General features: G+C 44.6%; 1 protein-coding gene across 1 annotated transcript in view; it reads left to right on the top strand.

The window, feature by feature from the left end:
* The window catches only part of dync2h1 (dynein cytoplasmic 2 heavy chain 1), a 557,731-nt gene that overhangs the window by 244,696 nt on the left and 285,639 nt on the right, over nt 1–27,396 (top strand). Inside the window, 11 exon segments of the mRNA XM_080731168.1 lie at nt 1,352–1,512; nt 5,617–5,740; nt 6,502–6,623; nt 7,558–7,644; nt 9,888–10,014; nt 14,203–14,329; nt 14,332–14,343; nt 18,745–18,854; nt 20,786–20,806; nt 23,015–23,113; nt 24,042–24,165. Of these exon segments, the coding sequence (XP_080587294.1) occupies nt 1,352–1,512; nt 5,617–5,740; nt 6,502–6,623; nt 7,558–7,644; nt 9,888–10,014; nt 14,203–14,329; nt 14,332–14,343; nt 18,745–18,854; nt 20,786–20,806; nt 23,015–23,113; nt 24,042–24,165 (1,114 nt within the window).

The following is a 27,396-nucleotide window of genomic DNA, read 5'->3' as shown; positions in this document are numbered from 1 at the left end:
ATTAGTACAACGGTGCGTGGCCGGAGTTATGTTTCATTAGTACAACGGTGCGTGGCCGGAGTTATGTTTCATTAGTACAACGGTGCGTGGCCGGAGTTATGTTTCATTAGTACTACGGTGTGTGGCGGGAGTTATGTTTCATTAGTACAACGGTGGGTGGCCGGAGTTATGTTTCATTAGTACAACGGTGCGTGGCCGGAGTTATGTTTCATTAGTACAACGGTGCGTGGCCGGAGTTATGTTTCATTAGTACTACGGTGCGTGGCCGGAGTTATGTTTCATTAGTACAACGGTGTGTGGCCGGAGTTATGTTTCATTAGTACACCGGTGGGTGGCCGGAGTTATGTTTCTTTAGTACAACGGTGCGTGGCCGGAGTTATGTTTCATTAGTACAACGGTGTGTGGCCGGAGTTATGTTTCTTTAGTACAACGGTGCGTGGCCGGAGTTATGTTTCATTAGTACAACGGTGTGTGGCCGGAGTTATGTTTCATTAGTACTACGGTGCGTGGCCGGAGTTATGTTTCATTAGTACTACGGTGCGTGGCCGGAGTTATGTTTCATTAGTACTACGGTGCGTGGCCGGAGTTATGTTTCATTAGTACTACGGTGCGTGGCCGGAGTTATGTTTCATTAGTACAACGGTGCGTGGCCGGAGTTATGTTTCTTTAGTACAATGGTGTGTGGCCGGAGTTATGTTTCTTTAGTACAATGGTGTATGGCCGGAGTTATGTTTCTTTAGTACAATGGTGTGTGGCCGGAGTTATGTTTCTTTAGTACAACGGTGCGTGGCCGGAGTTATGTTTCATTAGTACAACGGTGCGTGGCCGGAGTTATGTTTCTTTAGTACAACGGTGCGTGGCCAGAGTTATGTTTCATTAGTACACCGGTGGGTGGCCAGAGTTATGTTTCATTAGTACACCGGTGGGTGGCCAGAGTTATGTTTCATTAGTACAACGGTGTGTGGCCGGAGTTATGTTTCATTAGTACACCGGTGGGTGGCCAGAGTTATGTTTCATTAGTACAACGGTGGGTGGCCGGAGTTATGTTTCATTAGTACACCGGTGGGTGGCCAGAGTTATGTTTCAGTAGTACACCGGTGGGTGGCCAGAGTTATGTTTCATTAGTACACCGGTGGGTGGCCAGAGTTATGTTTCATTAGTACAACGGTGTGTGGCCGGATTTTAAAACTATAAAAACAGGAACAGATTAAGAAGGCCACTGTTGCGCAGCCTAGACACGCGCTCACACACATACCTGCTCTCCTCTAAACATATAGTCACTCTCTCTCTCTCTCTCTCTCTCTCTCTCTCTCTCTCTCTCTCTCTCTCTCTCTCTCTCTCTCCCCCCCAGCCTCTGGTGGACGAGGCCAAGCGCGCGGTGGGGAACATCAAGCCTGAAGCACTGTCAGAGATCCGCTCGCTGCGCATGCCCCCCGACGTCATCCGAGACATCCTGGAGGGAGTGCTGAGACTCATGGGCATCTTTGACACCTCCTGGGTCAGCATGAAGAGGTGAGAGAGGGTGTGGTAGGGTGTAGGGGTTGGGGGTGTTGGTGTCAATGCAAACTATTCATACTCAGTGTGAAGCTGACAAAGGGTCAGATGATATGGGAGATGTATCATGTATCTAACGGGCCCGGCTAGCTCAGTCGGTAGAGCATGAGACTCTTAATCTCAGGGTCGTGGGTTCGAGCCCCACGTTGGGCGCAGACTTTTGAAGATACAGGAATCACTCACACACACTTCCCACACTTCATGCACACACACACACACACACACGCGCTCAGAAACACAACCACCTGACAGTCTCCTTGAGTGAAATGCAATTTAATTTAACTTTATTGGCATGAGAAAACAGACGTTTACATTGCCAAAGCAAGTGTCACAAATAAAATAAAAAACATTTGAAAATGGGTACAGTATAAAATGCAACGCAAACCTCAAGCGAACCGAACCCCAGGGATTGACAGACAGACCTTTATCAAGGACAAGAGCATGAGAGAGTGCATGTTTAAAAAGAAAACAGGATGTCAAGAAAGAAGCAGTGATAATTTAAGGTTGAGAGAAGCATCTTGAGCAGGGGTGGGCAATTATTCTTTCCATGGGGCCACATGAACAACAGAAAATATTGTGGAGGGCCAGGCCAGAAGGCAGTGCTCTCTGCAAGATGTGCTCCTCGCAAACTAAACACACGGCTTTACCTCCTTTTAAACCCGGCATTGGGCATCGACCTTTCTTTTTTTAGCCACTTTAACCATTTTTGATGGGTAAGGTAAGGTAGGTCGTCTTGATGTGTGACCAGTTTGACCACCTGCTTGTTATTGAGACAACATCCAATGATCACGCACATGTGCTGCTGATGTACGCATTGCGTCCATATGTACATGAATAAAACTTCAAAATAAAAGAAATGCAGCTTTAGTCCATGCGTGAGGTCAAATTAAAAAATGTGTTTATTTTGTAATTTGCCATTAACCCTACAAGGTCCGGTCAGAGTGAACCAAAGGGCCCCCATACGGCCCCCGGGCCGCACAATGCCCAGGTCTGATCTTGAGGGAGAGATTAAACTTCCTCCTCCAAGGTTAGATTGAACATGAGGAGCTGACAGAGAGAGGAGGGATGCTGGTGGTGGAAGGAGACACAATGACAGAGTGATGACACAAAGACCACAGGGAGGAAAGGAGGTTGTTTCACCATGACAATGACATGTTTCCTTAAACCAGGGGTCTTCAATGTTTTCAGGCCAGGGACCCCTTAGTTGAGAGGGAGATGAAGCAGGGACCCCCACAACCTGTTCATAGATTCTATATAGTTTCATCGTTTGACAGCACAATCATCAGTGTGTTTTGGATTCATGTCAATTTGTGTTTTCAGATATTTAACCACTCGAACTGTCAATAGTTAATAAACATGACCTATCACTCTGTACTTAGTCTGCTCTTTTTCCCCTCTACACCAAAACTCTTTGCTGAAAATATCGATCTACAAGCTCACAACGCCTCGAGCGTGAGGCGGTGTGAGCTTGTAGATCTGCTATTTTTGGCTAAAGTTCTCAGGATATGGACACTATAGGATACAACTGGTTAGTATACAAAAGGAGAAAAAAGTTTCTATCATTTCTGAGATCACTGTGATGTCAGGGGAACCAAATCCCTTTTATGCCCATATATGGAGATCGCTGATGCCACATTTGGAACCAAACCGCTTCTACCACCAATCTGCGTGCCTACCAGGGGTCTCCAAATATGGGTAACTGGTCCGATATACATCACTGGCCAGATGGCCAAGACATGGCGCGACCTCAGGGCGAGGTCGCTTTTCGCCCTTAGGCGTCTTACTGGTATGAGAAACGGCACATCATGTCTCCGGACTTCTGTCCGTGTACACTTTTTTACGGTCTATGGGTTTACCGCTCTGACATCACGCTCTGGTGGTGGCTCGGTAGTCCTGTCGCCTCACAGCTAGAAGGTCCTGGGTTCGATTCCCGCTGGGGTACGCTTTGGACGCTGAGGGCGTGTTCTCTCCTTCGCGTCATCAGCGCCCACACCCTAGGTGGGGTTGGCGATAGGGCCTTTCTGTGTGGAGTTTGCATGTTCTCCCTGTGTCTCCTGGGATAGATACCCTCTCAAATAACATGCGTAATCCTGGTCTCCATAATGCTTCCACCTGGCCAGCTTTAAAGTGTCACTGAGATTCCTCAGGCCTGCAAGCTCTGAGAGGGGGTTAGCCACAATTCTTTATAGAGGTCATGCGTGTCAGTATTGTGTCTATTTTGTTGAATGCCTTCAGGGTATAAAAAAAAGCTGCTGTGCTGCCTTTGGTGACAGCATTTCCCTCGATAAAGGGTCTTATCTTATCTTAGCACAGTCCCTCCGGGGCATGGGATTTTAAACAGCTGACAGGACTGTTCCTCCCGGCTATGGGGACGGAAGCGATGATGCGTGCATGGACGGCATACAGGCTCTGAATCACATCCTGTGACTAGGTGAGAGACATAACATTTGACACCATCTAAATGTCTCAATAGAAGAGCAGGGAGACCAAATACAACCACCCCCAATTGTGTAAGTTATATTGTACCAGTAAGACTCCCTAATCGGGAGATAAGCGACCGTCATGTCGCATACACAAACTTTAGGAGGCGATAGTAGCCAATCAGGAGGGAATATGGGAAATGGGACAGATCCATGTCGATGACATGACTTTAGAGATACTGTGTACTGCTTTGCGTGATTTTTGGTCAAAATCTGTAGGAGCAGTGTCCAAAAATGTGTTTTGCAAAAATATGCCTCATGGTGGCGCTAGAAGAGGGGCATGTGAGAATTCAGGGGCGGAGGTTGTGGTTTGGCAGCCAAGGAGTGTGTGTGCAAAGTTTGGCATGGATAGGGGCAACGGTGGCGGAGATAAGATAGGGGCAAAAGTGTGACGTGACGTGACAGACGGAGAGACAGCCGTTGGAGGTTTTCTTTCTTTCTTTCTTTCTTTTTCCTTTATTTATTCTAACCCTAGCCCTTTTGATAGTAACTGCGACCTGACATTTACAATTAACATATAAGTTATATTGTATTGACATAGTCTACCATACAGATTTTACAAAAATGATATTTTATACATAAAAAAGTGACTTATAGTGTCGCTTTTATTAAATGCTAGTACCGGTATGTCCTCTCATGTCGTTTCACAAACCGCAGATTATGCCTGACAACATTTTTTCAGTTGGGAGATTTTATTTTTGCTTTAATCCACGAGAAGGACATCCAGGCTGTCACTGCGGGGTATGTGAAACGATAACAGTTTATGGGCTGGATAATCAATACAGCATTCAGAAAGAAACCATGTGGTGATATTCAGTCAATGTCTTTTTTTTTTTTTTTTTTACATTGACAAACTGTCATGCTTGTGGGCATGTGGACTGGTATGGTGTTGTGAGGATCTGTCTCCTCTGGCCACATGGAAATCGCAATCTTTTATAAATCGCTTTACCCACAAAGTACAAACGTGCATCGGCCAATAAACAGTGTTGGTGTAGCTGAGAGATTCACTTTAAATCATTGTGTCACTGTCGGGTGGAAACATTCCTGTATGTCAGGCACGTGCACGCATAGACATCAAAGGGGGCTTGAGCCACTGCCCTTTTACCTGTAAAAAGTTCCCTCTCCAGACCATGAATGCAGTTTTTATTATGTTGAACCCTAACCCTAACCCTAACCCTTGTAGATCACACTTGGCTGCGACGACAGAAGTGCCGCACACCTTCTGCGCAATGCACGATGGGATGTTGGAAACTTGTGGATAGCATTCGGAGATTGTGGAATAGTCGTCTGGCTACACGAGACTATATCGTCGTTGTCGGGTGTCCAAAACCGTTTGTTTTGTATTCATCATTTTTAAAAATTACTTAAACTAGTGAAAACAGCCGACCTTGTATGATGAAGCAGGGCTTTACTTTGCGAAACAATTTACACATTTGAAACTTGGAGATACGAGGTTTCTGCCCGGCAGTGACGATATAAGATGGCAACTTCCTCTTTTGGTGTGTACCAAATGTATGTATGTCATAATTATGAATGCTATGTATTGTAAAATTAAAGGTGGTCTCTTGTCATTGTGTGGCAGCTTCCTGGCCAAACGAGGAGTGAGGGAGGACATCACGACGTTCGAGGCCAGAAACATCACCCACGAGATCAGGCAGAGTGTGGAGGAGCTTCTGACCAGGAACAAGGCCTCCTTCGACCCCAAGGTCAGCCAGACCACTGGTTCCCCACCTTTTCAGGCCGCCATATAGTTTTACAGTACCCAAAAGTTTACAGTTGCTGCGTCGCACAGTTGCAAGCGTCATTTTACACGCACCGGTGTGCTGCGCCAGAAGTAGCAGATCTACAAGTTTACGACCCATCGAAATGCAATACGCTGTGGGCTTGTAGATCTGCGGTTTTCCCGCAGGTAACCTCGCCTACCAGGCTTTCTGGGGGAAAGCCTGGTGTTCGTTCACAACAGGCCGTTTGGTTTCCGCCCACCGCGGAAACTACTAGAAGAAGCGGCGTCGCTTTGATTTGGTTCCCCCTGTTTGTTTCCCCAATCCCTATTAAAATGCTTGAGTAGCCAATGGTGTAGTCTTTCCAGTCGCTACGAGTTGGACTAAAAGATGCATGTACCAAACTAATTTTTCAAAAGCTACTCCGCATCAAGGAGTTTATTAGGTAGGTCCTAAAAGTATGTCCTTGCGTGCAGGGGAATTATTTTGGGTTAAAACTGTTTCCGGTGGATAGTTCCGGCGAAATTGTAGTCCTTTGAGTACTACAACATGACGTATTGTGGTTTCCGCTCCAGACCGGTTACAAGCCCGAAAAGTGAAGTGATCCCAGACTACCCGCAGGACACAGCAGGCCGCTCTTTTCTTTTTTTCCCCTTTTCCCCGTTAACTAGCAGATCTTCAAACTCGCAACGCTTTGCACTGAATTGACGTTGGTGTTGTGACTGTTGTGATGTGTTTGTGTTCAGAATGCGAAGCGTGCCAGCGCGGCCGCCGCTCCCCTGGCCGCCTGGGTCAAAGCCAACGTCCAGTACTCACATGTCCTGGAGAGGATCCAACCCCTGGAGAGAGAGCAGGCTGGACTGATGGAGTGAGTAGGGCTGTCACCATTATGACATTTTACATGGCCATTAATTGTCACTCAAATAATTGCGATTAACAATTTATTGTGTAGTGTGTCGTTGACAATTACATTTCTGTTTGGCTTTTAAAGGAGTAGTTCACCCCCAAAATGACTTTTTTTCTATTGATTACTCATGCCATGGAGAGTAGAGTTCAATAATATTTTTTGGTTTTTATCACATTCCTAAGACAACAATTTGATTCCCCATTGATTCCGGATGGGGACCCGTTTCGAAACGGGTCCCCATCCGGAACGAATGGGGGTAAATTTATTGTTATCACATTTTTGTCTTAGGAATGCGACAAAAAAACTAAAAATGTTATTGAACTCTAGTCTCCATGGCGTGACTAATCAATAGAAAAAAAGTCATTTTGGGGGTGAACTACTCCTTTAAGCTTTGAAGTCGCTCATGGCAATTATGACACATATACAAAGAAATTACTGACATATTAAACAATGGAAATAGCAGATCTACAAGCTCATAACGTGTCACATCGCGACACGTTGTGAGCTTGTAGATCTGCTATTTCCACTACTTTTTGAAAGTGTTTGAAACTATAACATTTCTCAACATGGAAACGATTATGACGATTATGCAAAATAATTGCGATTACCTCAAATAATTGCGATTACACGATTATGTAATAATTGTGACAACCCTAGGAGTGAGAAGATCACACGCACACGCACGCACACACACACACGCTGTATGGATGCGCATGTAAGCACACAACTAAATAGAAAGTGGTTTCTGTGTGTGTGTGTGTGTGTGTGTGTGTGTGTGTGTGTGTGCGCGTGTGTGCGTGTGTGCGTGCGTGCGTGCGTGCGTGCGTGCGTGCGTGCGTGCGTGCGTGCGTGCGCGTGCGTGCGTGCGTGCATGTGTGCGTGCGTGCGTACGTAGGAACCTGAAGAAGACAGAGAACAGAAAGAACAAGTTGGAGGAGCAGCTCAACTCAGTGGGAGCCAAAGTCAACGAGCTGAAAGAGAAGTAGGTCCCCATCCATCCATCCATCCATCCATCCATCCATCCATCCATCCATCCATACATACATACATACATACATACATACATACATACACCCATCCACCCATCCATCCATCCATCCATCCATCCATCCACCCATCCATCCATCCATCCGAGGGATGTGACCATATGAAAATGTCATATCATGATTATTGTGACCAAAGTTGCAGTAGGAGCGAGATCATTTAGCGACCTACAACCGGGTCGCGACGTGGTCGGTAGTTTTCAGCGACCGGGTCGCTAAATCGAGCGACCGGGTCGCTAAATCACCGACCGCGCCGCTAAATCGACCGACCCGGTCGCTAAATCTACCGACCTGCCTGCAGTTTTAGGTCGGAAGATTTTGCGCCCCAGTCGGTCGATTTAGCGACCCGGTCGCTCGCTTTAGCGACGCGGTCGGTGATTTAGCGACGCGGTCGGTGATTTAGCGACCCGGTCGGGAGGTTGCGTGGCAGGTTAGCCTAACTGAGGTAACGGTCGGGAGGTTGCGTGGCAGGTTAGCCTAACTGAGGTAAGGTTACTGAGGTTAGGTTTAGGGTTAGGGTTAGGGTTAGGGTTAGTAGGTCGGTGGAAGCGACCACCGGTCGGTGGATTTACCTACCCGGTCGCTGGATTAGCGTCCCAGTCGGTGGAATTAGCGTCCCGGTCGATGGAATTAGCGTCCCAGTCGGTCGATTTAGCGACCCGGTCGCTTGCTTTAGTGCCGCGGTTGGTGATTTAGCGACCCGGTCGCTCCATTTAGCGACCCGGTCGCTCGCTTTAGTGCCGCGGTCGGTGATTTGGCGACCCGGTCGCTCCATTTAGCGACCCGGTCGCTCCATTTTGCGACCCGGTCGCTGAAAACTACCGACCACGTCGCGACCCGGTTGTAGGTCGCTAAATGATCTCGCCCTCTCTCCAAAGTTGTGAGCTTGTAGATCGGCGATTTGGTAGAGCGTGAAAAAAAGACTTTATCAAGTACGTATATTATAAGTAGGTTTTACCAATAGAGGGTTTAGTGGTACCGGATATGCAGCTCAGCAAATAAAAGGTGAATTGATCCCAGTGCCTAACGGAGGATGATTTCACGGTAAATTAAATTAACTTTTTAGTGTGTATCTTTTTCTTCTTCATTTTCCCCCAAAAATATTAATAATACGTGAAAAAGGTTATTGAACAAACATGGCCAGCTTACGTATTAGAAGGGCAGTTTGAGTCACCAGGAAAAAAAAGAAAAGAATTCATTTGATTGGCTTTTAATTGTGCATTCCCACAATGACATCATACAAATATTAACTCATATTTTAAGATGACTTTTTAAAGTGACAGTGCCCCTTTAGGTGACAGTACCCCTTTAAAGAGGTGGTGCCATGATTTTTTCCCCCTCTAAAACATGATTATCAGGTATTATGATTATACTAGGAGGAAGATCTTTTCCAAAAAAGTATACAGAAAGAGTTAAAATTGGGTTTTTATGTGGCCACACCCCCAGTTAATTAAGTATGCATGGATGTCATGGTGGGTGGTGACCCAGCTGAAGTTAGCCACACCCCACAGTGTTGGGTGAATGGTTATTAGGGGAGGAGTTGATACTGTGGCATACTTAGTATGTGTGTTTTTTAACTGACACTTTTGACCACAAGGTGGCAGCCTCCAAGAGAAAACAAACAAATACCAAGAGAATACATCATTGCTCATAAAAAACACACCAGGGGGTCTACTGAAGTACTTTCAACCTCCTAGACACATGAAAAACAGAAAAAGTACAAAACTATGGCACCACCTCTTTAAGTAAATGTACTTAGTTATTTTACACCACCGTTCACCTCCCGCTCCCAACTTCAGGAGGAAAGTTCTTATGTCGGAAGGATCATGTATTGGCCTCTCTCTCTCTCTCTCTCTCTCTCTCTCTCTCTCTCTCTCTCTCTCTCTCTCTGTCTGTCTGTCTGTCTGTCTGTCTGTCTGTCTGTCTGTCTGTCTGTCTGTCTGTCTGTCTGTCTGTCTGTCTGTCTGTCTGTCTCTCTCTCTCTCTCTCTCTCTGTCTCTCTGTCTCTATCTCTCTCTCTCTCTCTCTCTCTCTCTCTCTCTCTCTCTCTCTCTCTCTCTCTCTCTCTCTCTCTCTCTCTCTCTCTCTCTCTCTCTCTCTCTGTCTCTATCTCTCTCTCTCTCTCTCTCTCTCTCTCTCTCTCTCTCTCTCTCTCTCTCTCTCTCTCTCTCTCTCTCCCCAGGTTCCAGTGTCGTACGACAGAAGCAGCTAAGCTGGAGGCGGAGGTGTCCAGGGCCCAGGAGACCATCACCGCCGCCCAGCAGCTCATATCACAGCTGGACGGAGAGCACACGCGCTGGAGCGCACAGGTACGACAACACTGTGTGTGTGTGTGTGGGGTGCACGTTAGAGGATGACACGGAGTAGATTTTCACTCCTGTCACGTCCCACTCCCGCAGAAAAAATCGTGTCCCGTCCCAATCCTGGGCCAGAGTAAAAAAATAAATCCCGTCCTGTCCCACTCCTGTAGATTTGTTCTTGGTCCCATCCCGCTCCTGGTCAAAATCCCTCCCGTTCACCTCCCGCTCCCGAATAAAATATGTTTTTCCATTTTGATCCATATTATATTTGATATCATGTTTATTATTATATAATGTATCATTTTATAATTTTCGCAGTTCGAAGACCTCACTTTCCTGTGCTTTTTTCCTCCCAAACTGCTAATAAAGTAGCACTGTTTATTTCTGCGGTTTGATGAACCGGTCTGGAATGATTCCCGCTCTTGCCCACTCCCGGTGATTTTCATTCCTGTCCCGTCCCGATCACGGCATTAATACAAATTTGACTCCTGTCCTGCGGGAATCCCACAGGGCCCACGGGAATTCCCCTCTAGTGCACATGTAGCATATCGTCGTTGTCGGGTGGAAACCTTGTATGTCCAAAACCGTTCGTTTTGCATTTATCATTTTAAAAATTATCCAAACTAGTGAAAACAGCCGATCTACAAGCACACAACGCCTCGCACCGCGAGGCGCTGTGTGCTTGTGTGCTTGTGTGTATATGAGATATGTGTGTATATGAGATACTTAAAGTGTGGTTCCTGTGGAAATAAGCCTCGGCTTTCTAGGATCTCCTTTTAGTTGACCTTGTACCAGTGATCTGTACTGTCATGAAACTGTAGTTTTTTCTATTGCAAACTGCTAATAAATTCTTCAATCAAACAATCAAAGTTCTCCGGGTGCGTCCCACACATAATTCTACTGTAAATTCTCGTGGAAACACGTGGATAGGTACCGGTATGTGTTTTTCTTAGCGTGGGTCTAGAGCTCTAGGATAGCAAGTATGCACGCATGCACCCAAGCACAGACACGCACGCACGCACGCGCACGCACGCACGCACGCACGCACGCACGCACGCACGCACGCACGCACACACACACACACACACACACACACACACACACACACACACACACACACACTGTGGGTGGTGAGTGGTTTGTGTGTGAGGGGGATTCAGCAGCTATAACAGTATCAGGTGTGTGCGCATGTGTGCGTGTGTGTGCGCGTGTGCGTGCGTGGTAGATAGATGGATCCCTGGTTCCTCCCGGCTGTTTTTACTCGTCTCCCTAGCATCTGTCTGCTCCTTAATTAAAACACTCAATCTCTCTCTCTCTCTCTCTCTCTCTCTCTCTCTCTCTCTCTCTCTCTCTCTCTCTCTCTCTCTCTCTCTCTCTCTCCCTCTCTCTCTCTCTCTCTCATATCATGTCCGTGCTTCTAAGCTGTATGTATGAATCTGAGAGAGAGTGACCCGCATACTCTCTCTCAGATGCATCAGAGACAGACAGACAGACAGACAGACAGACAGACAGACAGACAGAGAGAGAGGTGCTTTCCTGGTGAGACATAGTAGGTGGGACAGACAGAGGCCCTGGGGTCGGGAACGCTTTAGCCCAGGGGTCTTCAACGTTTTCAGGCCAAGGACCCCTTAGTTGAGAGAGAGATGAAGCAGGGACCCCCACAACCTGTTCATAGATTCCATATAGTTTCATTGTTTGACAGCGCAATCATCAGTGTATTTTGGATTCATGTCAATTTGTGTTTTCAGATATTTAACCACTTGAACTTAGTCTGCTCTTTTTCCCCTCTACAGCAAACCTCTTTGCCAAAAAATAGCAGATCTACAAGCTCACAACGCCTCGCAGCGCGAGGTGTTGTGAGCTTCTAGATCTGCTATTTTTGGCTAAAGTTCTCAGAATATGTACGCTAGGGTTCAAGTGGTTAATATAAAAAAGGAGAAAAAGGTTTCTATCACACAAAGATTTAGAGGACCCCCTGTAGTAACTCTGAGGACCCCCTTGGGGTCCCAGACCCCCTGTTGAAGACCCTTGCTTTAGCCTCTGTGTGACCGTCCCTGCCAGGCTGCCACCACGTCAGGAACACACACACACGCACGCACGCACGCACGCACGCACGCACGCACGCACGGTCGCACGCACGCACGCACGCACGGTCGCACGCACGCACGCACGCACGGTCGCACGCACGTGCGGGGTCATCTGGGTACAGTATATGGCACTCAGCCTGGTCCAGCCATTTAGCAGAGAATGAAGGCCAGGTTAATCAGTTCATCCTAATGGATGCTGTCTCCTCCTATCACACTTCCATTATACTCAGCTGGGCTCCCTTTGAAGGATGTCTAATTCACCTATAATGGCTGTCCTAATGTCACCTTAACTGCCTTTATCCTTTTCCTTTTTTCTTTTTTTATTTGGTTAAAGTACTCATAATGACTTGTCTCGCGTCTGTCCAGAATGTGCACGCACGCGTGTACGGCACGCGCACACACGCAGACACGCAGCCGCGTACACATTCGCATTACTAGACTTGTAAGGCCATAAACTATAGGGGTGTAACGATATAGTAACTGAATAGAAAAATCGATTTTAATTTGCAATGATCTACTATATCGTTTGCAAAAGCAAAATATCGTACCGTTTTGGATTTGTATCGTATCGTTTTAAAATGCGACAATCGGTTTGTCCATACCGGTATGTGTTGAAATATAATGGCCATGTATTTGCTAGATAATCACAGCGTTTACTTCCATAATAATAGATTAATTATTTAATTAATAATAAAATAGAAAAAGAAAAGAAAAACTCCGCCTCGTGTTTCCCAACGCCTCTCAGCCGGTGTATACTACCCCGGTAACCACTCGCCCCTGTGGCTTATTGCTTTATTAGTGCTGCGGCATTGCTACTATTACTTGAGTAAAAGCTCCCCCACCAGTGTTTTCTTCACATTGACTAGTTGATCACCTCTTGTTTCACGTCTGTTTCATGCTTTATGATGGCCATGTTAGCTGCTGTATTGATCAACTCTGCCTCTCATGTGGTGACCCTGCTTTCTCTCTGTGCTCTTCAAACCTTCCATTCACACTGTCCATGTTTCTCCCTCTGTCTTCCGCCCCGTCTCTCACCTCTCCCCGTCTCTTTCATCCGACCTCTCACCCTTTCTCTATCGTCCTCCCTCTGGTGTATGTCATGTGTCTGTCTTCCACTCTCCCCCTCCATCTGTCTCTCTCTCTTTCTCTTGTCTGTCAGGGGTCTTCAATGTTTTCAGGCTGAGGATCCCTTAGTTGAGAGAGAGATGAAGCAGGGACCCCCCACAACCTTTTCATAGATTCCATATAGTTTCATCGTTTGACAGCACAATCATCAGTCTATTTTGAATTCATGTCAAGTGGTTAATATAAAAAAGGAGAAAAAAGGTTTCTATCACACAAAGATTTGAAGGACCCCCTGTAGTAACACTGAGGACCCCCTATGGGTCCCAGACCCCCTGTTGAAGACCCCTGGTCCAAGTTGTAATGAGGAGTTGTAATGAGTGGTGCTGGTTACAAAAAAAGGAAAATGCTAAAGAGTGTCAGTTATTGATCTTTGTTGTGGGACAGGCCAAACTGTCTGTTTTATAAGAAGAAGGAAAGATCCCCTCGCTTTTGTTCATACCCCCCCTCCCCCTAATAGCCCTCGGCACTAGGGACTTTTTTCCCAATCGGATCGGGAGATCGGGGCTGATTTCAAAAGATCGGAATCGGGAGAAAAAGATGGGAAACCCCTTGTCTTTATATATTTAAAAAATATTTAAGCTGATGAGCTTTATTTTTAATTTGTTTTGATCCAATGCTGCACTAAGTGAAAAAAGAAGCTTGGATAGAATGCATAGTTATTGAATAAAAAAAAAAAAACCTTAAGGGACAACATGAAAGCATTTTTTATTTATTTTTCCTTAATGCATTGCCGAGAGATCGGATCGGGAATGATCGGGAGCAAATTGGGAGCAAAAATATGTGATCGGGACATACCTACCCGGCACACAGGACGGGAAGCCGTCCGTTCGTGCGAAATGATAAAAACGCTTCCGCGCTAGCGTTTTTCTCGGGATGATCGCGCTACGAACGTGAACATGAATCATTTGAACCGATTGTTGCCATGAACGAAACGATCCGTTCAGTGAAATGACTGGTGTTGTTGCCCACCACTACTCTCTCTTAGGTGTCGGAGATCAAGGAGGATCTGGACAGTCTTCCTATGAGGTCCATGCTGGCTGCAGCCTTCATCACCTACCTGTCTGCTGCTTCTGAGGACCGCAGGAAGCTCTGCCTGGAGACCTGGATGCCCAGTTCGGACTGCAGAGTAGGAGATGCACACACACACACACACACACGCACGCACGCATGCACGCACGCACGCACGCACGCACGCACACACGCACACACGCACACACACACACACACACACACACACAGTCGGGCAGAAACCTCGTATTCTCCCAGTTTCAAATTTGCAAATTCTTTTCACAAAGCAAAGCCCTGCTTCATTATACAAGGCCGCCGAGCAAAAGTAGCGAAAACAGCAGATCTACAAGCACACAACGCCTCGCGGTGCGAGGCGTTGTGTGCTTGTAGATCGTCTGTTTTCACTAGTTTAAATCATTTTTTAATGATGAATACAAAACGAACGGTTTTGGACAAGGTTTCCAACCAACAGCGACGATATATTAAAATAAACTCACCTACTGTATACAACACTGCACGCGACACGCAGTGAGCTTGTAGATCGCCTATTTTTTGCCTATCACCCAGAGTTGTAGATATTTCTCAAATTCCATTACTTGTGGTGACATCTGGCCTTCACAAGTATATTAATAATACAAGCTCTCTCACACACACACACACACACACACACACACACACAACGGTTACACACACACACACACACACACACACACACACACACACACACACACACACACACACACACACACACACACACACGCACGCACACGCACACACACACGGGCACACACACACACACACACACGGTTACACACACACACACACACACACACACACACACACACACACACACACACGCACACAGGCACGCACACAGACAGAGGGGTGTGCCTGGGGTTATAGCAGAGCAGATAGAGCCATGATTAATTAAAAACGATAGAACCTTGTTATAGGATCCCAGCTGACCAGCCTGCCAGGTAGCCTTAACAACACACACAGTCTCTACCTGGAACACTTTCTCAATAAGCTCATTATCTGGCCTTCAAAACTATGTCCGTGCAACACCGTTTGAAGGTTCAAAATGCCGCAGAGATTTCAGTGCATCACATTTTTGAAACTACATATGGAGGTAGATATTAAAGTCCTTGGAAATGAGGGACTGCCGCCCCATTTTCCCTTTCTGTCCTCTGTAAATATAGCTGTTTGTATTTGTTGAAGACATGTATTTGTATTAACTAGACCTTACCCGTTCAAAGATATGTGCTCCAAGTTACTGTAACTGGTGCATGCGTGAGAATATGTGGGAGCATCATAATGTAAGGAGCAGCCCATGGAGGAGTGTATATTATGATGGATACAAATAATTTAACAGCAAAATTAGGTGAATAGAAGTATGGGGATGTATGCACTTACTGTCTCCACATAGTTTTTTCCATACCCGTTGGAAGATGACCCGGTGCATGCATGACCCATGAATGCAGAGAGAGAGAGAGAGAGAGAGAGAGAGAGAGAGAGAGAGAGAGAGAGAGAGAGAGAGGAGAGAGAGAGAGAGAGAGAGAGAGAGAGAAGAGAGAGAGAGAGAGAGAGAGAGAGAGAGAGAGAGAGAGAGAGAGAGTGTGTGTGTCTCTTCACTGCAACATTCCTAACTGTGAGAGAGGTGTGTGTGGGGCTATGGGATCCATGGCCTGGAGGAACGGACCGTAACCCTGACAACAGGCTGAGCTGAACAGGCTGTGCACCATAAAAATGCTAATATACAGCATACAATTTGTGAAAGTGACAAACGGGCTTCACAGTTATGTTAGGTGTGTTCATATGCTAATGGTGATGCGATTTCAGATCAATTGCTCCAGCCACTGAGGAGAAACGCTGTTTCAGACAGACAGACAGACAGACAGACCAAACAGACAGACAGACAGACACTCACTCACTCACTCACTCACTCACTCACTCAGACATTCGCAAAATTATAGTATAGATATGCTATGCTCTGTTGATGAATTGAATACATAGGACCGCAACAGACACATGTCAAGTGCTATCCTTTTTTGCCTAAGTGTTTTACCGTACCTCCGGGCTGTTTACAATAAATCAATAAATCAATCGATAGCCAGCTGAAAAACGTGATTCAAGGTCCGGGACCCCTAGGGCAGGGTTCCCCAATAGGCGGCCCGCGTGCCATTTGCGGCCCGCAGGGGGTTACTGTGTGGCCCCACCAACCCCAGTAATAATGGTGAGCAGCAACAACACTAATATATCGTCGTTGTCGGGTGGAAACCTCATATATCTCCAAATTTGTACATTCTTTCGCAAAGTAAAGCCTGCTTCATCATACAAGGCTGTCGCACAAAAGTAGTGAAAACAGCAGATCTACAAGCACACAACGCCTCGCACCGCGAGGCGTTGTGTGCTTGTAGATCGGCTGTTTTCACTAGTTTAAATCATTTTTAAAATGATAAATGCAAAACGAACGGTTTGGACATACAAGATTTTTACCCGACAATGGCGATATCTGAACTGTCGCTGGAGTAGCGGGAACGCCACCGTCGTCCCCTGCAATGTTGTGGCCCTCGGCTTGGTACCCTAGACATAATTCGGACCTTGGAAAAACTAATTGGGGGACCCTGCCCTAGGGGGTCCTCAGAGTTACTACAGGGGGGCCGCCAAATCTTTGTGTGATAGGATCATGTTTTTTTATATTAACCACTTGAACCCTAGCATCCCTATTCTGAGTGGAACATTAGCCAAAAAATAGCCAATCTACAAGCTTACAAGCTTGTAGATTGGCTATTTTGGCAAAGTAGAGGGAAAAGAAGAGCAGACTAAAGTATTTGACGGTTCAACCCCCACCGTTGTATATTCAAAGATTTGCACACATTTTCAATAACTTTATCAAAATAGCAGATCTACAAGCTCGCAGAGTGGCACTCGGTGCCATGCTGTGAGCTTGTATATCTGCTATTTTTCAATATCTAAAGTATAAAATTATTAAGGCCCCTCCACCTTGGGCCCTAGTAACTCAGTCCCACTGTTCCCCCCCTTGTGACGCCTCTGCTTGCTGTACCTCTGAGCTCCTTCAGTATTGACACCGATACCTTAGCAACATCACTTAAACGGACATTAACGCACTCGTTAAGCGAGTGTCACCGCCACTCTTTGGAGAGTTGTCAACTGGCTGCTGGACACCGTCAGGGGGCATGGACTCAAACCTGGTGGACGCCGCAGGCCAGAGCCCATCGACCACATTAACCAGGCCACTTAGCCTGATTAACCGTTGTCGGGATACAGATGGCCTCACTTTATATCAGGGGGGTAGGTGTCAGGATTTAAAATGAACCAACACCGAACTAAAAGTTCCTATGATTGGCCGCTAGTTGCGCTGTTCTGGTACCAGAAGCAACAAGTTCTCCATAGGATTCCCTGAACTTTTACATTTGATTTTATTACCTTAATAAACATTGTCATAAATACTTTATGGTTCCTGTCGCTAGTTTAAAGCCTCGTTTCAATCACCATGATATGCGTTTTGTGATAATATGATCCAATTTATGTTATATTTGATGTTATAGCAGGGTATCCCCGCACGCCTTGTGAGAAGCACTGGGGGTCAGCTGGGTTAAGCTGGGTTAAGCTGGAAACTGAATTTCCCTTGTGGGAGGACGTAGGTAAATTCTTCTTCTTCTATGCTGTAGGAGGGGCTTGTGATCATAGGCTTGTGATGGTTCTTCTTCGTGTGCTTTATTTCGGAACCTCAACACCACATTCTCCCAAGTAACCTCGCCTACCAGGCTTTCTGGGGGAAAGCCTGGTGTTCGTTCACAACTGTCCGTTTGGTTTCCGCCCAACGCGGAAACCACTTGAAGAAGCGGCGTCGCTTTGATTTGGTTCCCTCCGTTTGTTTCCCCAATCCCCATTTAAATGCTTGAGTAGCCTAGTGTTGTCTTGCCAGTCGCTACCAGTTGGACTAAAAGATGCATATACCAAACAAATGTTTCAAAAGCAAAACTACTCCGCATCAAGGAGTTTATTAGGTAGGCCGTAAAAGTATGTCCTTGAGCGCAGGGGAATTATTTTGGGTAAAAACTTTTTCCGGTGGATAGTTCCTGCCAAATTGTAGTCTTTGAGTACTACAACATGACGTGTTGTGGTTTCCACTCGAGACCAGTTACAAGCCCGAAAAGTGAAGTGATCCCAGACTACTCCCAAGAATCCCTGCGGTTGCATGTGACCGTTGGCAGCCAATAGCAATCGAGGTGGTACCATTTCTACCAATGAACGTAGATTTCTACAATGATGGCGGCACCCGTACAAGGGGGAAAAAAAGCATCATTTTCGCAGCATAGAAACCAATGGCTTAACACCGTCCATATTGTTTTACAGAATATGCTTTATATGTGACTGTTTGTTCGACCAATTAATAAAGAAAACTGTGTGTGTGTGTGTGGTTGCGTGCGCGTGTGTGTGTGTGTGTGTGTGTGTGTGTGTGTGTGCGTGTGCGTGCGTGATTTTCTTGTGTCAGAATTTGACTTGCGGGCCTTCCTGTGCTCGGAGAGTGAGCAGTTGATCTGGAAGAGTGAAGGACTTCCGTCTGATGACCTCTCTATGGAGAATGCACTGGTCATTCTGCAGGTGAGTCTGTCTGTCTATCTGTCTAAATATTGCAATATCGTCGTTGTCGGGTGGAAACCTTGTATCTCCAAGTTTCAAATTTGTATGTTCATTCGCAAAGTAAAGCCCTGCTTCATCGTACAAGGCCGTCGCACAAAAGTAGTAAAAACAGACGATCTACAAGTACACAACGCCTCGCACTGCGAGGCGTTGTGTGCTTGTAGATCGGCTGATTTCACTGGTTTAAATCATTTTAAAGATGATAAATGCAAAACAAACGGTTTTGGACATACAAGGTTTTCACCCGACAACGACGAAATATTGATTTAACTCATTTAGTCCGCAATTGACCGATCGCTATGCCCCTCCTAAACCCGTGCTTGCCCAATGCCACGTTTAGCGACAGGTTACTAAGGCGGATGCCTTGGCAAGCTGCCATGGCGGCGTGCAGCAATAGCACCCAGCTGCAGACTAACCTGCCACAAACGAACGCACGTCCAGGAAGAAAACAATAGCCTATACTAAAGTCAGATTAACATACAGTACACAAGCGTTACCAGTTATATTTTCTCATGAAGTGCTCCTAAATTATTCCCGTGGGTTTGTGTAGGTCAGTGCAATCCGTTCTGTTTTTGTTTCAGTGTTTGTGACACGGAAGCGAGTGGGTGGGACGTTCGCGAACGAATCGAGTCTGTTGAACGACTCTTTGAAATGAACGATATGATTCGGTTCACAGTAGGGAGCCGTTCCTTTCTAATGAACAGTGGTGGGAAAAGTACTACATGTCTTTACTTAGGTAAACATATCAATACTGCAATCAAGTTTGGAATGTTATTAATGTACTAGAGTAAAAGTAAAATAGTATTGGTTTCAAAATGTACTTAAAGTACCAATATTAGAACGTACTCATTATGCAGAATGTCCTGTTTCACAGGTTTTCCAATGAGTAAAATGTAGAAAAATCATTTGCAAATAGCCGATCTACAAGCTCACAATGCATCGCAACGTGACACATTGTGAGCTTGTAGATCACCTATTTTCAAATGCCAGAAATGTATCCAATGGCCAAAATGTATAGGCCTATATGGGTGGAAGTGATTTACAATCATAATCAAAATCTACAAAGTAACCAGTAACTAAAATGAGCCAGTCTTTTGAACGGCTCTTTGAAAGGAACGGATCTCAGAGATCCGGTTCACTTCAAAGAACCATAAATCCCATCTCTATCTAGCAGCCAGACACCGATGCCGCGGCCATGGCAGCTTGCCAAGTCAGCTGCGTTAGTAACCTGTTGCTAACTTGGCATTGGACAAGGACGGCTTTAGGAGGGGCATAGCGATCGGTCAATTCTGTGTCACTTTAGATTTGAAGCACTTTAACCATTATTTTATGATTTAACCATAAAAGAAAAATAGCAGATATACAAGTCTTTTAATGTTTTTGTCCCGATTCTATAAATGTCTAAATCCTTCTTCTAAATCAGTGGTTCTCAAACCTTTTCATGTCAAGGACCCCCCAAAATTACATGTATTTGGCCGCGGACCCCCATCTCAAAATATGTTGTTCCAGGGACCGAATAGAAGCAAATATATGAGTTACAAATGTTCTCTTTTAAAAAGATAAATTAGACTTGCAAAAAAAATCTTGATTTTTCAAAAATAGCAGATCTACAAGCTAAGCTTGTTTAGATCTGCTATTTGTCAATAGTTAATTAAATAATTCTAGGCCTAAATATGTTAAACATTGGTAATCTGTGGTCTCTTTTTCAAATGCATGTCAGTTTGCTTGTGTGTCTTTTGCTATGGGTTCTGAAGGCTGCTTGTTTGTGTTAACGTCAGCATTCAGTTGTCATGTTGTTTTTCCATTGATTGCATCTGTTCCATCTCTCTCCACCCATTCATCCATCTCTCCTTGTTATGTCTTTGTTTTGTTTTGCTCATTGCTGCCTTAAGATCAGTGCACTAAAGTTACGGGTAAGAATATATCTGAAAGAAAAGACTGTCTGTCCTCCGCCTCTCTGTTTCGGCAAGGGTAGCCGCTTTTTGTCATGGTGGTGTGTCTTTCTGTCTATTAGGGATGGGACGATAAGCGATATTATCGTTTATTGTGATAAAAATCGTATCGTGGAGATTTAATTTATTGTGATATCGTCCTCCTTCGTGCACTAGGATCAATTCACTTTCATTTGCCGAGCTGCATATCCGGTACAATTTAAACCCTCTTTCTTCTTTTTTAATTTATTCTTTAGGTGTTTTTTAGTTTTTTAAATGTATGTTTATTGTTTTTTTTTTTTTTTCACACATAACACAATTCACACCAATTCACTCACCCACCCACACACAGCCTAAACCCTGCACATGCCCATTAAGAGTCACCTTGTTTATAAAATGAAATACCAAAAAATAAAATAAAAAACAATTCAGATGACATTGTTCACATAATTTTTTTTTTTTTTTTCATTTCTTTTCCTTTTTTTCTTTAACCACACATTACCATTTTGAATATGCACACTATTTTAAGGTATTTGTCTCCACAGCACCCATATACACCTCCCAAAGCTGTTCAAAATCGCTCTGTCTACCCCCACTTATATAAGTCAGCCCATTTAAACCCTCTTACTTATAATATACATACTTGATATTTTTTTTCTTCACTGTCTACCAAATCTCTTTGCCAAAACATAGCCGATCTACAAGTCACAACGCGATGTGTTGTGAGCTTGTAGATCTGCTGTTGTTTTTGGCAAACGTTCCGCCCCAGGATGATGGATGTTGGGGATATATATCGTAAATCGCGATTTCTTGGGTCACAATAATCGTGATATGAAATCTTCATACCGTCCCATCCCTAGCCTATGTCTGTCATGGTGTCTCTCTCTCCGTCATGGTGTGTCTTTTTTTGTCTTGGTGTTATCTGTTTCTCTGGTGCTGTCTGTCCTTGACTGTCACGTCACGTGTTCTATATATCAGTCTCAGTGTGTCCTTTTCTGTCCGTCTCTCTTATTCAATGGTGTCCATTTCTCTATCCGTCTTTCTGTGACTCCGAGCGTGTCTTGGCTGTGAGCACATCTCTCTCACCTCTCTCTCCCTTTTAGTTTAGTTTTAAAAGTCTCAACCCGTTACAAACGTGATGTTGTTTGATTGCTGGTGAATCATTGGAGAATTTGGAGAAACTGATTGTGTGCGCGGCCGCGCTTTCATGCTTTTGTGCCCATGTGCGTGTGTTACCATGGTCTACACGGTACGCATGTGATAAACCATAAACGTTTCAATTCTGATGAGTTCGCCCCAGAGGTCCCCTGACACGTACGCACGTCGCACACATAGTCACATACTCACACACTTTAAAGTTTGGAGGGAAAGCCAAGACAGTTTTTGTACTTTGTACCAGCCAAGGAACCGGGCTGTCGAGGAGAATAGCAGGCTGTATGTCCTCTTGTCTCCATATACGTATTAAGAGTTGAAGAAAGAGAGAAGCAGGAAGCGGGGGAGCGTGAAATAGAGGAGCCAGGGATGAGGCTCAGACACTGGTAAAGTGGGAATGGGTCGGGGCGGGTGGGTGGACTTCATTCCTTTGTCTGCTGTCGGACAACCCAACCCCCTCCCCGTACCCCTCCCCCTCCCCCGTACCACCATGGGGCGCACGCACACTGGCGCACACACACTGGCGCACGCACGTTGGTAGTTCGACCAGCAGTCCCTGCAGTTTGTGTTTAGGGTTAGGGTTAGGTTTAGGCATAGTTTTACTGAGGTTAGGGTTAAGGTTAGGTTTAGGTATAGTTTTACTGAGGTTAGGGTTAAGGTTAGGTTTAGGCATAGTTTTACTGAGGTTAGGGTTAAGGTTAGGTTTAGGAATAGTTTTACTGAGGTTATTCTGTCTTATTCTTTCTTTGTTTCTTTTTTTTTTTTCTATAATTATTTTATCCCACGATTTTGTAACCGATTTTTTCACCCAGTGCCAATTACCTATCCTGTAATCCTGGGCTCTGCTCTCCAACCCAAATATTTCCCTAATTCTTAGCCTAACTCCCCAAATCTTTTTTATACCATAAAACAACTGAGTCCAGTTGATAAACAACTCTGTCCCCACTGGCAGCTCCTCTCACCTGTCCTCCGTCTGTCTGTCTGTCTGTCTGTCTGTCTGTCTGTCTGTCTGTCTGTCTGTCTGTCTGTCTGTCTCAGAGCGTGGCCTGTCCGTTCCTCATCGACCCGTCTTCCCGTGCCACCGAGTGGCTGCGCACACACCTGAAACAACACCGCCTGGAGGTCATCAACCAACAGGTACGTACACACACTTCACAGTCATGGACAGTAATTAGGGGTGGGCGATATGAAAAAATACAATATCACGATATTTTCCCAAGCTGTATCACAATACACGATTTTATCACAATTCTTTTTTCACGTTGGTTTTTATGGTTATTTTTCAAGTTACTTGACAAAAACTAGACTCTCTGGGTTCCTTTTGGGAGGTCTAAATTGAACTTTACAAGTATGTAACTCTGACAGTATACAAATGAAACCAAATGGACCCGTATGGGTCCATTTGGTTTCATTTGTACACTGTCGGAGTTAAGTGGAGACCTTGACATTTTAAAGTTTGAAAACTGATGATTTTGACCAAAATGCAGGTTTAAATTGAATTCTGCAATGAATCTCTGTATTAACGATTAAACAGGATTTTTTACAAGGCTCCCTCAATTGTATCACGATATATACGATAGCTCTGAAAAGGCATATCGTGGAGACATTGTATCGTCTCAATGATAATTATCACCATATCACCCACCCCTAACAGTAATGCATATTTACTTTAGTAGTTTACTTACAGTAACTACATTTAGTGAGTTTAATTCCGTATCTCTGTCTGTCCCTAACGCCTGACACTGTGGTTCTATGGGCTTGTCTCTCTGACATCATGCACGGTGATGTCACTGTGATGTCAGGGGAACAGAATTTCAGATTTTGAAAACGCAAAAAAGAAAAGAAAAGAAAAGAAAACGCACCAATGTACAACCACCTTTACGGTGTCTCGTCGTAAGACGAATAAAGTGGCTCTCACAGTCAATATCTCACTGTATCCCGTCATCAAACAAATAATAAAGAATGCAGTGCCAATCCAAAACGTACGTGTGTGTGTGTGTGTGTGTGCGTGTGCGTGTGCGTGTGCGTGCGCGTGTGCGTGCGCGTGTGTGTGTGTGTGTTACAGGACAGTAACTTCATGACGTCGGTGGAGCTGGCGGTGAGGTTTGGTAAAACTCTGATCATCCAGGAGATGGACGGAGTGGAGCCGTGCCTCTACCCACTGCTGAGGAAGGACCTGGTAGCTCAGGGTACGTACCAACACTAGTGATGGGACCATATTATGAACTAGGGGTGTAACCAGATAGTAAGTGAATCCATTTTAATTTGCAATGATCTACTATATCAATATGCAAAAGTAAAATATTATAAGATATTTTGCTTATATATAAGCAAAAATTTTGTCTTGTGTCGCATTGGTATCGTTTTACAATACATATAATCGGTGTCGAATCGTTTTGCAGTGCAAATAAATAATCATTGTATGGAAACAAAGTATTTATGCCTTGTATTTAGCAATTTTAAGAAGGAAAATGAAAAAGAGGGATTTAATTACTTTTCCATTCCATATAGCTACTCTTGGTCTGTCGATAAATGTGTGTAATCTCTGTGTTCATGTCAAGGTGCGGGTTTGTCCATATGCGTTGAAATATTATGTCCATGTATTTGCTAGAGAATTACAGTGTTTACTTATTGTATATCCATAATAATAGATTGTTTCCCTTAAAAACATGCACTATTGACACGTTTCACACAGAATTAATTTCTTTGCTAAATATCAATTTTAAATCATTGAATCAAATCGTATCGTATGGCCATAAATGAACCAATTTTGTCCATGTATCGTATCGGTAACCATGTATCGTATGATCAACCATGTATCGTGATGCGTATCGTATTGTTGTTCAAATATATATTGTTACACCCCTAATATGAACATTTCATATCACGATTATTGTGACAAAAGAAATCGCGATTCACGATATTATCGCAATGATCAACATCCATTATCCTGGGGTGGATCATTTGTCAAAACATAGCTGACTACAAGCTCACAACGCGTCGCAAGTATGAAATATGTATATTATAAGTACCTTTTTACCAATTATAGAGGGTTTGAGTGGTACAGGATATGCAGCTCGGCAAATAAAAGGTGAATTGATCCCAGTGCATGACGGAGGACGATTTCACTATGAATGAAATCTCCACGATACGATTATCATGAGTGTTTTTTTATCACGATAAACGGTAATATTGCTTCTTGTTCCATCCCTAACAAACACACGCACGATCACGCACGCACGCACACACACATAGACTCTCGTTTCTCTGACTTTTCCAAAGTTATGTTGGGTTTCCAGTGTGCCGTCATACTTACGCTGAGCAGGTAGGACACCTGTCTAACTTGTCACACAGACAGAGCCACATATACAGTGACATACAAGCAGACCAGAGAGAGAGAGAGAGAGAGAGAGAGAGAGGGGGAGAGAGAGAGAGAGAGAGAGAGAGAGAGAGAGAGAGAGAGAGAGAGACATACAGGCAGACAGACAGACAACTACTGTTAGCTGCAATCTGTTTCCACCAGAGAGTGATACTCAGGGGCGTCACAAGGGGGGGGGAGTGGGACTGAGTTACTAGGGCCCAAGGTGAAGGGGCCTTAATTATTTTATAGCTATTGAAAAATAGCAGATATACAAGCTTGAAGATCTGCTACTTTTGAAAAGTCGTGAAAATGTGTGCAAATCTTTGAATATTTTACTATACTTCGCTATACTTTTTAATACAAGCAAACATTTGTAACTCAAATGTCGCCTCTGGGGGGGTCCCTGGAACTAAATATTTTGAGATGGGGGTCCGTGGCCAAATACATATCATTTTAGCCATGAAAATATTTGAGCACCACTGAAACATAGAAACATGGGTTTTTCAAAAAAATCTTAGAAGGATTTGAAATATTCAAAGACTTTTCACGATTTTTCAAAAATAGCAGATCTACAAGCTCGCAGCGCGGCACTGAATCACAGTGAATCCTTGTACCCAGGGCCCAGTGCGACACCCCTGCATACAAGCAGACTATAGACAGAGTGTGAGACAGAAGAGAGACATACAGGCAGACAGACAGACAATACTGTTAGCTGCAATATGTTTCCACCAGAGAATAATACCAAATATTCTTTTCGTTCTCAATTTCTATCCCACGTAAACCCATTTTCTTTTTCACCCGGGCGTCAATTGTCTAATGTAATCCTGGACGCTACACTGCTTCTGCCAGCCTGGAGCAACAGACTGAGTGATACTAAATCAACAAACTGACAAAATGCAATTTATCCTGCACTCTTCCACACATCACTCCCTGCTTTTATTGGTCCAGAAGGGACTTTGGTTTCATATCGCGATTGTACAAAAGTTGAAGTGCAGGGCGTGGACCTCCGCGCTGCGCTGCGCCGAGCGCTACGCGCCGGTGCACCCGCCGTTTAGCGCCCAGCCGCTCCCCCGCTGCGGGTCAAACTTACCAACCCCGGCAGTTGCTGCGCCGCTGATAAACATTTAAGTTTACTGCCCTGAAAGCAGAGGCCCTGCTCTGTAGAGATTGTTGAGCTGAGTCTCCCTCAGCCGTGGGATGTTTTACATTTAGAGACACACAGACTGAGGGAACTCATACATGCTCGTGGGTGGATTTTTTTTCTCTGTGTGAAAGAAGACACACACACACACACACACACACACACACACACACACACACACACACACACACACACACACACACACACACAGTGCTGTTAATTTCACACAGACAAATTTCTGTACACATACTCATTGCTCAAGTCAATGCTACAGTAATCACATGCAGGTGGGTGGGTGACGTGACGTAACGTTTTCGCTGTCCTCGGTGTCAAACATGTATAAATAAAAAATATATTTGTCAAAAACCTTCTGAATATTGTGCAGGACATTAAGCTTTATGTGAACTTACTCAAGATTAAAACATTTCATTCCTCATTTCTTCAGAATCTTCAACCAAACATGGCAAAACTCATATGGTGTGACTGTCCTGACCTTGTTTCTCAAAGTGGGAACTTGAATAAAACTAAGAAAAAGAATTGCTAAAAATCATTTGAAAATGAATTTAGGCTAAAAAAAATGTCTATTTTGAGCCTATATCTTTTCAAAGTCAAAGCATAATGTTTTCAGTCATTTCTGATCAAAAACATTTTGTCCCCCAACCCAAAATCATTTGGTGTGACACTAGTTTGGAAAAATTAAACAGGCAATTATTTGGACACCTATTGGCTAGAGAGGTCCTTCTTCTGTAAGGCTATTCAGCACTCCCAGCACAACTGCAAGACAGGTGTCTGAGGTGAGTTATGATTTTAACATTTTCATGAAATGCCATCTTGTTGAAACGTTGACAAACTCACCATTCTGGATGTCTTTTGGTGTGACACCTTTTCTTTAAAAAAAGCTTAAGTTATTTGAAGTTT

Source organism: Nannobrachium achirus (assembly GCF_963921795.1).
Source record: "Nannobrachium achirus genome assembly, chromosome: 8".
Lineage (NCBI taxonomy): Eukaryota > Metazoa > Chordata > Actinopteri > Myctophiformes > Myctophidae > Nannobrachium > Nannobrachium achirus.
The sequence above is the reverse complement of the archived record's forward strand: the minus strand, read 5'-3'. Positions and strand labels throughout refer to the sequence as shown.